The 16,523-nt window shown below is 41.1% G+C and overlaps 1 protein-coding gene and 1 non-coding gene across 4 annotated transcripts in view; one reads left to right on the forward strand and one right to left on the reverse strand.

Moving 5' to 3' along the window:
- MAOB (monoamine oxidase B) overlaps window positions 1-16,523 on the reverse strand; it is a 113,816-nt gene that overhangs the window by 65,180 nt on the left and 32,113 nt on the right. Inside the window, exons 1-3 of one of the 3 annotated variants that reach the window (XM_032426724.1) lie at window positions 8,047-8,071; window positions 2,288-2,382; window positions 1,181-1,318 (exon numbers count right to left, since the gene is read on the reverse strand). In XM_032426724.1, coding sequence (XP_032282615.1) covers window positions 1,181-1,318; window positions 2,288-2,380 — 231 coding nt within the window. In that variant the 5' untranslated portion in view covers window positions 2,381-2,382; window positions 8,047-8,071. Of the gene's footprint in view, window positions 1-1,180; window positions 1,319-2,287; window positions 2,383-2,808; window positions 3,149-8,046; window positions 8,072-16,523 lie in introns of those variants that run through there. The other 2 variants (XM_032426723.1, XM_032426722.1) reach the window with 2 other exon arrangements.
- LOC116646192 lies at window positions 10,447-10,552 on the forward strand. Its single transcript, XR_004302089.1, has one exon. It is a non-coding gene; the product is annotated as a U6 spliceosomal RNA (small nuclear RNA).

Consider the following 16,523-nt stretch of genomic DNA (forward strand, 5'->3'; position numbering starts at 1 on the left):
CTAGTTACTTCTGTCTTCTAAAGGGATGATTTCTACCAGTGAGGAGTAGGTCTCTGTACTGCTCATTTCCACCTGTAAAGGCAAATATGGAAGAGAGGAAAAGCTGAAGTTCAAAAGAGAGGAAAAGCTGAAGTTCACTTCCCTGCCAGTTCTCTGTGGGACTCCAGGGTTGGACCCAGAGTAGGTGCCTCTTTGCTTGTCAGAGAACAGTAACTTTTTGGACCAAGACGATGATTCTGGGAAAAGAAGGATCTGGGAGATTTGAGAGGAGTCTGAAGACAGCAACACAGTGGGTGACTTGGATGCACAGAGAAGTGCGGCCAGTGAGAAATTCCCAGGGGGCTCATTGGTCTAAGACCTTATTAGAGTAAGAATGTCCAATATTCAATTCTAAGCTATTTGTGTTTCTGCAATTAACCCCCGCCCCACACCCCTATTGCTCAAAACTTCGGTCAAGTCTGTTGCATGCAAAGGCTTGGGATGGTCTGAAGACAATCAAGATAAAGAGGTGAATTTGAACACAGGTTGGCATGGAGCAAAGGGAAGATAAGAGTCACAGGCTATAAGATGTGAATGAGCATAGATGTCATGGAAGCAGGAACCATGAGCCACAAATGATCATGGGAATGGCAGACCCAGTAAACTCACAGAAATTTGGGGGAGATCAATGGAGCTTCCCCACAAAAGACGGAATTTGGGGCTTGAGCCACTTTTATGTTAATCTCCAAAGAACAGTAATATTAGATGATATATAGGATACAATGACAAAATTTCAAAATATTATGTTAGGCATATTACAAATACTTTTCATAATATGAAGTCTAGGGCCATATTTATAAAACTGTACACAGGTTTTTGTATCACAAAAAGAGCCCAGGTATTTAAATAGAGGTATTTAATAAATCAATCACAGACATCTTTTTCTCTATTGGTTTTGCTAAACTTTTTGCCAAATGGGCAATGCCACTTTGTCAATAACCTTCCTAAATAGGTTAGAATTCCCACCTAGCTCCCCTTTGATGACAATGAAAACATTCTCAGAATGGTTGAAATACACTTATGAAATACATATGCATCATTCAGGAACGAAGTAGATTCTCTGAGGGAAGGATCTGGAATTCATATATGGAAAGACCTATAGAGAAGTCTTCAAATCCTTCAAAGGCTGGCCCAGGCTTACCTTTACGTGGTAGATGAGACGCTCTACCTCATTCACTTTGTAGGTCTCCAGTCCTAGCTCCTTGGCTAATCTTAAGATACGATTCTGAGTTGGCCCAACATAAGATCCTCCAAGGTCCACATATTTAACCTTTTGGTTCTGTTTTCCCACAGAAAAAAAAAATAAAAATATTTGTGAAAATATTCTTCCTAAGATAAAAAAAAAAAAGAGTTCTGAAACAAGCAAATTGTCATGTCATGGGTTACAGACACACCTTGAAGTGTATCCATGGAAAATGGGATTCTGTTTTCAATGGTACTTCCTTCATGTGACTTAGTTATTAAACCATTCTTTAAAGCAAATTGGACTGAAAACTTTAAATACGCAACAGACTTCTGAACCCCATCACTTACAACATATATCAAATCATGGTTTGGTTTCTGTAAGCTATAAATTATTGATGAATTTCTGTTTATTTGGTACTTCTGGTTAATTTTGAGATGCTTAATGCTGGAGAAAACCAAGAAAGGAAATGATCACTTCTTCTGTGATTAATCCAGACATTTGAAAGATAGCATTAGGGAACATTTGGCCATAATTTGAACCTTTGAAATTGCTCTTATATGTTCATAAGCAAGTTTTCTATATGGTTACAAATTGGCTTCACTTCCAATGACTAAGGACCGATCTTTGAAGAAGGGACTAGAAAAGCTCCCTATGTCTGAAGGTGTCCAAGCATAACCAGATACCTATTAGTCAGGGACACCATAGAAGGCCCTCCTTTTCTGTTGTTTGTTTGTCATGTAGCTGCCCTGCCCACCACCCCCCCCCCCACAAAGGTAACAGAAGTTTCGCAAGGGTGGGAATCTTTATTTTATTCACTGATGTATTCCAAACACCTCTTTATTAGTGCAATAATTCATCTGGGAAGTGCCAAGCATCATGAGGTAAGCAAAGAGAAAGAAGAAAATGTTGGAAAGAGTAGCAAATTGAGAGAGAGGCTGTGGAGAATGTTTCAAAGTAATTTCCACTCTCTTAATAAAGAGTCAAATGAAATTCAAGACTTTTAGAAAAGAAAATACTCAGCTTCAGTCTCACATTTCTTGATCCCCATCCTTAATGTCTTACCCTGATGGTGTAAGTCCTGCCTCCCACCCGGTCCCGGGCTTCCAGAACAACCACATTCAGGCCAGAGTCATGCAGAAGCTTGGCCGCTGCCATGCCTGGGGGGAAAATACAATAAGAAATCACAATCAAACACAGCACAGGGACTCCAGGTAAGGGCCTCACGTTAACCTCCATGAGAAAAGTCCATGTTGGCTCACTTACTTGGCCTACTGTTACCTTCACCGTACAGGTGGCTAGGGTTTCTCAGTAAAGGCCCAGATTCCAAGTCTGGGAAAGCAACTGCAATTTCTAGCAAGAACAAAAGGGATTTCATCTCTGGTAAATGTCTCAAACCTTAAAAACATCTTTGGTTACTATATCAACACATCTATCTCTAAGGACTAAGTTGCATGACTATGTGTCCGACAACACAAATGAAAATACAAGGCCACACTTCAGAGAAATGTATAAGCCCCAATAGGCACCAGACCAAATGTAGCCGTTGACTTCATTCTCCAGGTAAATCTGAAAAAAAAACAAACCCATTAAGTCAGGGGGAGAGTAGGCCTTCAAAGCATTTGCGAGGACCTAGAATTGACTGTTAAATTCTGTGTCAACATGAACTTTTGGAAGTTGGTGTAAAGTTTCAAAACCAAGGACATAAAATTCAACCCACTGTGTCCTAGTTCTCCATGTGACCATCACCGAAGAATGAAATGACTCAGTGCATTCATTAACTATGAATGTAGTCAAAAATACTTAATGAATGCCTGAACCGCCCTGAATGTAGCTTTAAAAGAAACACAGCTTTATTGAGGAAAATTTACATACGATAAACTTTACTCAATGAGTTCAATGAGTTTCGACAAAGTACAAAGCTTACTGTAGAGTCCGTATATGTCTTTTTTGGTATAAGCACATCCTAGGTGAAGTTTTTTACCTCAGAGATCTTAAAACCCTGCATTTTCGAAATGACTCTTACAGAGTTCAGTAAGATGGTTCTCAGAGAGGAAAACTCTGGAACTCTCACCATGATGACTGGATTTCCTCAGTTCTAATTACTTTCATCATTTGCCTCATGAGATCAAACAAAATCAAGGAAATGCCAAGACGCTGGGCCTTATAGACAAATGAAACAGCTTCTATCTTGTCTTTCAAAAATAATAGTTCTGGGATTTTTAGACCCCCACCCCAAGTGCAAAAAAAAAGAAAAAGAAAAGAGAGATTCCATAAAAAAAAGGAGCTAATACTCATCGAGTGCTCACTACATTTGAGACGCTATTCTGAGTGTTTTAATATACTAATTCAATGAACTCTCACCACAACCCATTGAGAAAAGGCACTACTGATCTTCCCGTTTTATGGCCAAGGAGACTGAAACACACAAGGTCTCACAAGGAGCTTCACTCCAGGGTCAGAGTTCATAAACCATGCGTAGTGCTTTCCACGGGGACTCAGAGCCATCATCTTCATAGATCACATCTCTCATTTTCTGCTACAGGGGAAAATTACATTTTCAAAAGATCTTTTTCACTTTATTTGGCTCAGCGTGTTTTTAAAACACACCTGTATCTTGCTGTTTGGTAAGCATCCGTCTAACAGAAAATAGGAGCCCACCGCAAGAGCCATAGCGAAAAGCCGAGGCTTTGTTCACTGTCTATCAGCGATCCTGAAAGAGGAAACCCACTTTTTAAAAGAGGCAGATCTGACATTTCATTATTTGAGTTCATCTGTCTCTCCAAGCCCTGTCCTTGGAGGCCGGGCAGGGGCTTTGAGCTGGTGGCAGGGTAAGGGTCCCGAAGTCCCCGGCCACCCACACATGGCGTGCACAGCATTGCACAACCCATCATTTGGAAAGATAAGGTTTGGATTTTTAACTCCAGTGCTAATTTTACCTCCATGAGGAAAAAAAAAAAAGGAGAAAATATTTCTATTTATCTATTTTTTAAACATTTCTATTTAGATTCAAAACTGCAGACAATTCAATGCCATTTCTCTTATCAAGCATCAGTTCGACAAATGAAATATGAAATAACATGCAGCCATAGTAACCGCTGTTATCGCGGAATTCAGATGGACCCGCTAAGCACGCTGAGGCTTAAACAAAGGGGTTCAGAATGAAATACAACATCATTCATGCACACTGGCATTTTCTAGTCCACAAAAGGCACTGTCTTTTGGTCTGCGCAGTTACCCAACAGTATCTGATGTTAAACATGAACAGTTATTAAAACAAGCCAGGGTCTTATCAAACCATTCAATAGAGACTTCTCCGTGCCCAGGTGCCTTAAAAAGTCATACCCAGAAAATTACAAAAATATCTTTAAATAGGGCAAAATGAGACTACGTGTTTGGAAATACCTTACAATTGGTCTAATATTCACGGGGTGTGGGGTGGTGAGCAGTGTTCAATTCCTTGTTGGACATCAACGGGCAAAAACTGATTTGAAAAATAATTGGTCCACGTATGGGGGATTTAAGGAAGTCACTGCAGTTTAGGAGAAGGAAACTTCAGGAAACGTAAGAAACTGAGGATCATTTGGTAGACTTGGAGTCCAGTCAGGAGGTGATTAAGGGGAGCCTTCGGCTCAGGTCATGATCCCGGGGTCCTGGGATCGAGCCCCGCATCAGGTTCCCTGCTCAGTGGGGAGTCTGCTTCTCCTTCTCCCTCTGCCCCCGCCACACACTCATGCTCTCTTTCTCTCTCTCTCATATAAATAAAATCTTAAAAAAAAAAAAAGATTAAGAAGTAGCTCGCCAGAGGTTCCTCACTGATGACTGCGGGAAGGATGATGGTTTAACCGATGGAAGAATAAGCAAATACTGAACTCCACAGACACATCTGAGTCTAATGCCTAATGCCATGAAATCATAAAAACATTGCATCCTTCTTCTCAGGCAGTTTATCTGGAAAAAGGTTTCATCAAAGTGATGATTATCTTGATGATTTGGAGCCCTCCACTGGGAGGAGACATACAAATTATTTTAAATATCTAAAAATTATTAGCATTATTAGGATTCAATACTTCCAAGTTTTCGTGTCATGGAAAACGACCCAAGAGTTAGATGAGGCAGGAGACTGGAAAGTACTGGTAACAAAAGGTTGTTTTTTTTTTTTTTTCCCAAGGTGTCTTAGGATCGGTGGAGGGGTTAGGACGGGGAGGGAAGAGAAAAATCATCATCACCACTTGCCTCATGCTTTGCTTTGTCAACCTGGCTCACGTCCCTCGTATCGAAACCTGAATATTTCACGCAACTGATTTTTCAGAGTTTTAAAATGGAAAGTTAATTGTTTTGAAAACATTATGAAACATCAGTACTTCAATACCACGTAAGGATTTTTTTTTCCTCAGTCTAAAGCTACTCACCCACCCCCAAAAAAGTATCATGTGAACCAAAATTGACAAAGAAATTCACTGTACCTCAAAACATCTCTAACCTTATAAACCTGGTAAAAGATATAAGCATTCCCCCAGGAAGGATGAAAGCCAAAAATCTGCAAATAGCCCTCGACACCTCTGTCACTTCTGACAAAGCAATAGTTTTATGAGAAATTTCTAGAAACAACCAAGTGACCTTCTGATCAAAGAACTGGGGTTCTTTGATGTCTCTAAAGAGAATGCTTTTAGTTATTTAACACAAATACACACACACACAAAGGGCCTGGGGTAAGATGAAAATATCCCCTGTGTGAAATAAATTCATTAAAGGAAAGTGGTATTTGTAGATGGAATTCGGTGGTTAATTGCTGAACTCCAACACAGAATAGAGAGGCAGGTAAAAACATCACAAAATAGCTAACATTTTGAGCACTGACCGTATGTCAGCTTCTCTTCTAAGTGTTTTACATGTAAGAATTTATCCTTGGGGCGCCTGGGTGGCTCAGTCGTTAAGCATCTGCCTTCGGCTCAGGTCATGGTCCCAGGGTCCTGGGATCGAGCCCCACATCGGGCTCCCTGCTCTGCTGGAAGCCTGCTTCTCCCTCTCCCTCTCCCCCTGCTTGTGTTCCCTCTCTTGCTATGTCTCTGTCAAATAAATAAAATCTTTAAAAAAAAAATTTATCCTTTCAACAACTCTGTGAAGTGGGGAGATGTAGAAAGTGCAGTGCAGAGAGGCCAAGTCATGTGCCGAAGGTCACATAGCTAAAAAGTGGCAGAGCTTGTATTCAACTCCAGACATTTGGACTCCAGATCACAAACATGTCCAGCAGCCTTCCTCATACTAACAGGTGAAACACAGGGAGCCTTCCGTTAAACATCACGGACCATACAAGCAGCAGGGCCACTGTGGGCACATTCTGTGCCTTTGTGTAAATTATAAGAAGATGCACACAAACCCCGCGGGTAAATTTCAAAATGGCGTCCTTCCTTCAGTGGAATGCAGCACACATGGGCCAAATGGCTTGGCTGGCAGAATGTGGGCTGGACAGCATCCCCTCTGTCACTGCATCAGCCTGGCAACTTTGTGCAGGGCACCTGCCTGAACGGATTATGCTGTGGCCCTGAAACTCAGAAAACTTATTTCCTGGACGATAAGAATTTAATCATCCGTTCTTTGTCTCCTCAATGCTAGGACACAGTTGGAGCTTAGGTGATTATGGAATGGATTCATTTAATACCCTTCAACAAAGATGACATTAAATCACTTAGTCAATAAGTAAATAAATGGCCGTGATGGTGTCTATGTAAACATAATATATTTGATTTGGTATAAGAAACTAAAATATTTGCACACACTGAAACTGATTTCCTCTGGTCACATCAGAAATGGGAAAGGGGGGCATCTGGGTGGCGCAGTCGGTTGGGCGTCTGAGTCTTGGTTTTGGCTCAGGTGGTGAACTCAGGGTCATGAGATCGAGCCCCGTGTGGGGCTCTGTGCTCAGCAAAGAGTCTGCTTCTCTCTCTTTCTCTCTCCCCCTGCTTGCACTCTCCCTCTCTCTCAAATCAGTAAATAAATCTTAAAAAAAAAAGAAATGGTAAGGGATACCTTTGACTTTTTCAAAGGGAAAAAGCTGGAAAGAAAGAGTCTGCTGATATTAACCACCTTACATTTTACAGCACTGTAGTTTCCTATATTCACACACATTCAGTCCTTAACATGACCTGTGAGGCTGGCATTATTATTCCTGTTGTTTAAAAACTGGAGGCTCAGAGAGATTCAAGGGCTTGCTCAGCGTTACCCAACCAGCTATGGCAGAGTTAGAGCTAAAATCCAGTTCTGTTTCTATGTCCTCTATGTGTTTTTCATTAGTCACATGACTTCCTATAATATACAATGGCCTGTGTTTAAAAAAATTCCCCAAGCATGCCAAATTTTAAAATTAAAATATATCCTTATTCGTTCTCTTGGAAAGAATACATGGATAAAAATCACCTGCAGCCTGTCCGTGCCTAAAGCCTCGAAACCATATTACAGGACGATCTGAAAGCTTCTAGAGCAAATGCAGTACCCTCAAGGTCAGCTCCCCTGAACTACAGCTTAAGTGCTTTGGCCAAATGGTTCTTGCTCCTTAAGTACAGACTGACTTCTCTTTCCTGAGAACGCACCAACCCAACTCTTTGGAAAGGAGAGACAACGTGACATAAACCAAGCATACCAATGTGTACCGTCATTTCAATCACTGAGAAGCAACGTCTAGGCTTAGGCTATTGACGTCTTGTTTGCAAATATGAAAAAGATTCCAAGCCTTCTTGGAAGCCCTTAGCTCTGCTTTCTCTAAGACAGACAAATATAACAGAAAAACAAATGACAATAGCTTCCAAAATGAAGGGGACCTTTACCGGAGCCTCAGGCTGTGGGATGATTTATGCTCTTGAAAAGAATAAAAAACATCAAGCGTTAGTGAGTTGCCATAGAAACCTTTCTCCAGATGATACTAGAATGAGATTGCTTCCAAGGCCTTTCAGAGTATGTCTAAAGCCATAAAAATTGTTTCTTCATCATGGCTTTATATGTAAATGATTACATTTTCTTAAAATGTCAGCAATCAGAATAAATCTTATTTCATAACCAAGCTTTTGTCTTTACCCTTTGTTGTTGGAAAGGAGTGGGATAGCTTTTGTATATTGTAATCAGGGTAGACAAACTTTGTTTTCACTTTACCTCAACATGGAGGCCCATGGAAAAAAATGCAAACCCAGAAATTACAGCTCTGTCTTTCTCAGTTTTTTAAATGAAGACTATAATATACAAACTTGTTATAGAAAACAAAACTTTTAATTCACTTGCCTTGAATCCTTTTGGAAATTCCATGGAATACGTATAAATAAGGGGATCAAGAGTACATTTATTGTGGTGAGCACTGTGTTAATGTATAGAAGTGCTGACTCACTATATTGTACAACTGAAATTAACAGAACACCATACATTAATTATACTGGAATTCAAATCAATTAATCAATCAATAGTAACCACTCAATAATCATAGGATCTTTAATTAAAGTTATGGTAATTGAGATCCTAACAATCATTACTATCAAGAACATAATTCTCAGATGAAATTTAAAAAAATTTTATAACAATAAAAAAATTTAAAAAAATAATTTTTTTTTTTAAGATTTTATTTATTTATTTGACAGAGAGAGAGACAGCGAGAGAGGGAACACAAGCAAGGGGAGTGTGAGAGGGAGAAGCAGGCTTCCCGCGGAGCAGGGAGCCCGATGCGGGACTCGATCCCAGGACCCCGGGATCACGACCTGAGCCGAAGGCAGACGCTTAACGACTGAGCCACCCAGGCGCCCCAATAAATAAAATTTTTTAAAGAAAATTCTATGCCCAACATGGGGCTTGAACTCACAACCCTGAGATCAAGAGTCACGTGCTCTGCTGACTGAGACAGCCAGGCGCCCCAGAAATGTTTTAATACTATTTATATCAGAAAATAGTAGCAGAAAACAAGGAGTTAAATTTATTTATCCTCAAACATTTAAAAGATTAGTACTATGGAACCAATAATTACTACTAGAAATCTTAGACTGATAAAAGCAATTTTCCTGAGATATATCTAATCATTAGGATAGAAATTAAATACTAAAAAAAACCCTTTTTTTTAAGTATAGAAGGTAATCATAGGATGCCATGAGTTTCCTTGAATGTAACTTGAGGAGGACATATCTCATTGCTGTGATAGTAGCCCTCCTATGGAGTTTTAGACTCACAAACATTTTTTCAGGTAGAATATAAAATTGGAGAGCTATCATTCCCCCTTGGGCTCACCCGCTCCCTAGATCCTAGTCTCTGAAAGAGCTAGGTATTACAAATGCCCTGAAGAGGGTGAAAGGCCTGCTGTAGATTACCTTGAATATTTCTCCACGTACTATATGCTAGATAACTGAACATAATAAAAAAAATAAAATAAAATAAAAACAAAACAAAAAAAACACATCTTTTATCACAAAAAACTAGATGATGAATTTTAGGAATTCGGGAAGGAGAGGATAAAATGTGGGCATGGCCAAGGAAAAGAAATCTGGGTGAGATATAACAAGTAACTGGAAGAAATGAAGTTACAAAGGAGTGGTTCATCTATGCCAAAGTCTGGCCCTCCCCTCCATCTTCTGGAAGCCTAGTGTGGAGCCCGGCCCAGAGGCTTTACTTTGTCCCCCCCCCAAAACACTCCAGTGAAACCAAAGACAAATGCAGTCAGCTACAGAGGTGTGCAACGACCAGAGTGGAAGGAAAATGTCACCGGGTTCAAGGACAACGCAGAACACCACCCTTCTGCAGAAAAAGCTCTAGAGCTAATAGGCCACGGCCTGGCTGTATGACCCTGGGCAAGAGTCCTCACGTTTTCCTCACCTGTGATTAAATGTGGCCCTTCTCATCCTGTGATTAATCTAAATGAGACAGGACAATGATTTTAAATAAGCCGAGATTTCATAACCCCAAAGCATCTAGCCCAAAGTCTCTCCTGTGGAGCATGAAATTTGGGTGACATCAGTAGGTATTAGAAAAAAACATGTGACTTTTAGGGGCGCCTGTGTGTCTCAGTCAGTTAAGTGTCTGCCGTGGGCTCAGGTCATGGTCCCAGGGTCCTGGGATCGAGCTCCGCATTCTCCCTCTACCTTTTGCCCTTCCCCCTTGCTCTCTCTCTAATAAATAAATAAAATCTTAAAAAAAAATACATGTGACTTTTGTGCTCATGGGGGACAAGGAAATGCTGATTTAAACAAAGCTGGTTAGTGCTCGCTTCAGCAGCACTTACACTAAAATTGGAACGATACAGAGAAGATTAGCATGGCCCCTGCACAAGGATGACACACCAATTCGTAAACAAAGCTGGTTAAGGATAGGTGTGCTAAGGTAATTTTGGGCAAAAGGTGACTTACTCTGAAATGCATCAAAAAATAAGAGGGATTGATAAAGCGAGAGAGAGAGAGATGGATAGATGGTTACAATGGAAAAAAGCAAAAATAGCAAAAATGTTAACTATAGAATCTAGTTGGTTGGTATGTGAGTGTTGACTGTGTAATTCTCTGACGATTTTCGTAATAAGAAAATTCTGGGAAAAAAGTAAAACCAAGTGGTCAGAAGGTACAAACTTCCAGTTATAAAATAAGTAAGTCTCGGGGATGTAATATACAACATGGTGACTGTGGTTAACAATACTGGATTGATATTGAAATTCGCTAAGAGAGTAGATCTTAAAAGTTCTCATCACAAGAAAGATGCTTCTCTAACTACATGTGGTGCATGTTAACTAGCCTTGCGGTGCATTTCGGAATATATACAAATATTGAATCGTTGGGTGGTACACCTGAAACTGATATGTGTTAATTACATCTCAATGTTTTAAAAAACATTGTCCACAAAATCAAAATTATGAAGTTGGTTATTTGAAATTGGAAATGTGTGGATCTTCCTAGATTATATATATTTCTTAATTGCAAAATACTTAAGGTTTGCCCAGCTTAAAGATGGATGAAACACTGTTCAAGTACAAATGTTGAAATGTTTGCTGTATCAACAGTGACTGTTAGTAATAAGCTGTAATGGTATTAGTAATGTGCTACGAAGCTACTGTAAAATAAAATAAAAATAAACACACACAAAGTTAAACCAGTTTCTGTTCAGCTGGACTTGTCAGAGACTTTAATTAATGTACTGCATGTCTCCATCAGGAGATACTATACTATTTCTGTCATTTCTTCATCTCTATAACTTATTGGGGGACAGGGGATGGAAGTGATTTTCTAGAAGGGCAGAAATGTCCCCTTACGTATTTTGGGAAACACCACCTAAAGCCACTAGTTCACTTGGTCAGTATGGCTACAATTGGTGGTAGGTCTGTCACAAAATCCTCCTCTCAGACAAAACAAAACAAACTTCTCCCCTCTTCCCTCAACAAATCAAACATTCTCAACCACACCATTGTCCTTAGGCAGCACGTTTTCAAGGAACTGATGTCTAAGCAGGACTTGCTTCTAGAAGAGAGCAAAGCTTAGCAGGAGAGGCACCACGGGGGGCGGGGAGGAAGATGGTGACTATAATGTATTTGGAAAGGGAGCTTCCTGGGGAGGCTGGGCGTGTACTTGGTTCAGCCGAGTTACTGAAAAGCAGGAAATGGTGGAATGGAGAAGGATAAAGACAGTATCTTACCAAGATAGGAAATAGAAGTTTCCCTCCTAGGGACATGAAGTGCGGCAGGATCACCCAGGTTGAAGGCAGGCCAAAGAGAGAAGGGAAGTCCAGGAATCTGGAAGGACTGGGGGCAGGGCCATAACTAGAGTCTTGGAGAAGGGGGGAAAGTGGGCTGCCACCTCTGAGATGTTATAAGTTAGCCAAAGGACAACCAGATGAGGGAATTTGGGGTAGCACGGTGTTATGGGTTGAACTGTGTCCTCTCAAGATCCATATGCTGAAGTCCTAACACCCAGAACCTCAGAATGGGAACTCATTTGGAGATAGGGTTGTTACAGAGGTCATCGAGTTAAAATGAGGTCATTCAGGTGAGACCTAATCCAGTATGACTGGCGTCCTTATAAAAAGGGAAAATGGGGTGACAGGCATGCACACACAGCAAAGACCATCAGAGGATGAAGCTAGAGGTCAGGGTGAAGCCTCTGAGGGTCAGGGAATTGTCAAAGATTGCAACAAACTACCAGAAGCTAGGAGAAAGGCATGGAGCGGATTTTCCCTCCTAGTGCTCAGAAGGAACAACCCTGCTGACACTTTGGTTTTGGAGTTCTCACTTGTAGGCAACACCTTTCTGTTGTCTTAAGCCACCCAGTGTTGGTTCTTTGTTAGAGCAGTACCAGCAAAACTAATACACTTAGGAAATTTTCTTTTCCATATTAAGGTAACATCACTGTTCATTGAACTTACTTTGGGATAGCATGGTGACAAAAGCCCTAGATGGCCGTGTCAGGCTGACATTTCTTACATGCTGAGGAGCCCTGGGGTTACGCGGAGAGGGAGGGATATTTGCCAGCAGTGTTATTTCAGGACCTGGGAAATGGGGCACTAGCCCAAACAGGTGTCACATGAGCAGTTGCGTGAGTCTCATGATGAGCTTAAGGATCTGAGTTTCAGCCTTTGAGCTGTAAGCAGCAAAAAAAAAAGCAGGTCTTGCAGCATTCAACACAGAGCAGTAAATAATAATCAGGGTGCATCAATCAACCTAGAACCGAGGTGAGGAATGGAACTTTCTGGAGATAAGAGTTAAGAAATTCGCCTTGCCAAGGTTATACAATTTCTATGCTTCATACAAATTCCGTAGTATTTTTAGAATGTTGAATATCAAATCTGTCATTAAACTCGACTCAAAAATTAAATGATTTATGAAATGATTCAACTTCCTGAGAAAAATGCTGCCTTCAGAATCTCATTGCTTTTCTCCGTGCCAAGGAAGAGCCACGGCCCACCCAGATACGAGAAGTTTCACCTGCCAGCTCACATGCTCCTGGTCTCTGGGCCCTCAGACCAGGAGGGATGGCAACACGGCGGCCAGTCAAGTGTGAACTTAACCAGAAATGGGCCATTCGGAAACGAGTGTGTGGGAAAATGTGTCCTTTTAGGTCTTCACAACCACTTTCAAATAGAAGTCAAAGGGGTGGAGGGAGCAGTTCTGGCATTACAACATTGACCTCAATGTTACAGGCCAAGTACCTTCTGGGTTGTTTGTTTTTAGATTTTATTTATTTATTTGACAGAGAAAGAGAGCACAAGCAGGGGGAGCGGCAGAGGGAGAGGGACAAGCAGACTCCCCACTGAGCAGGGAACCCGATGCGGGACTCGATCCCAGGACCCTGAGATCATGACCTGAGCCGAAGGCAGTCGCTTAACCCACTGAGCCACCCAGGCGCCCATTCTGTTGTTGTTGTTTTTTTTTAATCCAACCTGAAAGCCTCATGTTAAGACTGTAAGTCGCATCCCGAGAGTGTGTAGACCTAGACCCACACCGGAGTGCGCAGATGTGTGCTCAGCATCCAGCATATTCGCGTGTGTGCGCACACGTGTGCTGAAACTGCACAGCACACATGACCAGGAGTACCAGCTGGGGTTCTGGGCTGACATGGAGATAGCAGGTGCACAAGCTGCCAGTCACTGGGGATCGCGTGTCACTCTTCTTGCCAAAATAGGGACACAACATACAGCTACTATCCTCATGCTATTTGTTTCATTTTTTTATTGACTCAACTGGAACAATCCTTGTATCCAGAATTCCAAACAGGTAATCGAGGAGTAATAAAGAAAAAGGAAAAGAGATGGCTCTCCTGTGGGGAGTGTGAACTGATCGGTGCTGGTGGGAGGGAATAAGGGCAAAGGGCAAAGGTGTGTTTTCTTAGAAGCTGTTTTCACATTTTAGCCTTGGAGCTAACCCTCCTCCCTGCTTTATCATCCCCAGCCCAAGGTCGGCTTCTCTGGCAGCAGCCTACATGTAAGACAAAATACATCTTCCATCACCGGGGAGAGTCAATAATCCCACCTAGGGTTCAGGAATTTGCCCTCCAAAAAAAAAAAAGGAAAGGAAAGGAAAGAAAAACCCCTACAGGATATTTTTAAGAATTGTTCAACTATTTTAATTTTGATAAAAGACCCTGTTGAAATCCTAGTGTTTTAAAAATTCAATGATAACAGCTTTTAATCAAGCTTTTATGTTCCTTTCACTGTATTTTCTCTTATTTGTTCCATTTTACTAAAATTTTAATTATGTGGGGTTTTTTTTCCTTTTAAAATAGAAAGCAGTGGATCCAGAGTCTTCCCCCTACCACCAGCATCCCACCATCGATATTCACTAGAAAGCTCCTTCCAGCATCTTGAAACGGGCTGCCCATTCTGTGACCATCTCAACATAAAACTGAACTCCAGGCAAAGCTGACAGCCCAAAAGCACTTCCCCAAAATGTGGCCTGTCTCACTCCGGCCTCTGCCTTCCTAAGAAAAAGTACTTGCTGATGTGGCTACAAAGAATTTTCTTTTACATTCCTAGATGCTCTGGTAAAGTACTTCTACCTCACACCTCCTGAGTGCTAGTCCCTGGAAGTTATACGTTGCCTGGGCTTCTCAGTTATGGATATTGAGGTTCTGGCAAGATCTTGCCTTTACTTTGCATTCCAAGTTGAGGATTGAAAATCTAAAAGCAGTGGGAAGCAGGGCAGAGTAGGCAAAGTATGAAGTGGGCAGATGTAATAAAAGAGGCAGGGCCAAGGAGAGATAAAGACTGTGTGCCTTGAACAAAAGTTCATAAATCAAATTTTAAGGGAACGTGGGTGGCTCAGTCGGTTAAGCATCTGCCTTTGGCTCAGGTTGTGATCCCAGAGTCCTGGGATCGAGTCCTGCATAGGGCTTCCTGCTCAGTGGAGAGTCCACTTCTGTTTCTTCCTCTCCCTCTGCCCCTCCCCCCCACTCATTCTCTCTCTCTCTCTCACACACACACACACATGCTCTCTTTGGCTCTCTCTCAAATAAATAAAAATCTGTAAATAAAAAATCTATGAAAAAATTTATAAAAATTTTTAAAAATCTCAAATAAATAAATAAAAATCTATGTGAAAATCTGTAAAAAACTCAAAATTTTAAAGCACTGGAAAGCCATCCCCAAATTGTGAAAGACTTGGCCCAAGGGCTACCAGTTTAGAACCTCTGCTATAAGCCAATTTCTGGGCCTCGTCTCATTAACAAGGATGTGGTTTCAGCAGACAGCACCATTTTCCTGAGTCCTCACTGATACCTCAACTCTTTGCATGGCTTCAAAGATGGCGGCCCTCCCTGTTCCAAAAGCTGGGCTCCTCATCAAACCACTAAGAAGATCCCTAGTTTTCTTCATATTTACGATGTAAGGAAAATTGACAAACCTGAAACTAATGAATGATCAAATCTTATCCATTTTCCCAGGGTTTTTTCTGGCTTATGACTTGGGCCCAGTCATCTACCTAGGAGTCAACTCTAAAACCGGGGCTTCATCCTTGACTTTTTCTGGTCCCTCATCCCATCAATGCCATTCAAGAGGCTTTTCCTGTTATATCAAACCAACAGATCAGAGATAGGCTGAAACCTCTTCAGGTCCGGCCAAAACCCAGCTTGTGCCTTGATAAAAGACTTAACAGAAAGCCAAAATAAGCTGACAGTGTTTGTGAAGACAAGGTCTCAAATGGAACTCAGATGAAATTACTTACATGTTTATTAGATTCAGTTCTTTTTAGGGAAAACTATAGTCTAAACCTCAGTGAGAAATCCTGGATTCAGTTGTCAGGAGTTAGTATCAGAAGAGGACCTGCCACATAAAAATTAACACTGGTGCAAAGATTTACAGAAAAACAAAATATCTATTGCTGTTTGGGAAAATTATTTCAGGGGTGTCTGTAGCTGGGATCCAGTTTCCCCATTCATTTTAGGACACCTGCTCAGTTACCCCAAATCAAAAATAAATTCACGCACTTTTAGCCAGAATATCTAGATTCCATGTTGAGTGGCGGGCCCCAATCCCTGCCAATCCAATTGTCTCAATTCCTTACGTTAAATTGCTTCTTATTACTCCCCAAAAGGAAATTTTAATCTTTCTACAAAATTAAACATCTCTCATATTCTGGGTCTGCTATTAATAAGATGATCAAATTTATCCCCTTCTTCAAACCTCAACTTCCTAACTTGTAAAAGCGTATAAAAATATGTATCCCCTACCTCACTGAGTAGTTGTGTAAAGAAATTAAGGCAAAATATATAAGGTACTCAGCGCATCGCCTGTTGCCTGGTAAATACCCAACAATATCTGTTCAGGGAATGAATGAGTCTAACATCTTTGGGAAGTATTTGGCTTT

Source organism: Phoca vitulina, unplaced genomic scaffold (assembly GCF_004348235.1).
Source record: "Phoca vitulina isolate PV1807 unplaced genomic scaffold, GSC_HSeal_1.0 scaffold35, whole genome shotgun sequence".
Lineage (NCBI taxonomy): Eukaryota > Metazoa > Chordata > Mammalia > Carnivora > Phocidae > Phoca > Phoca vitulina.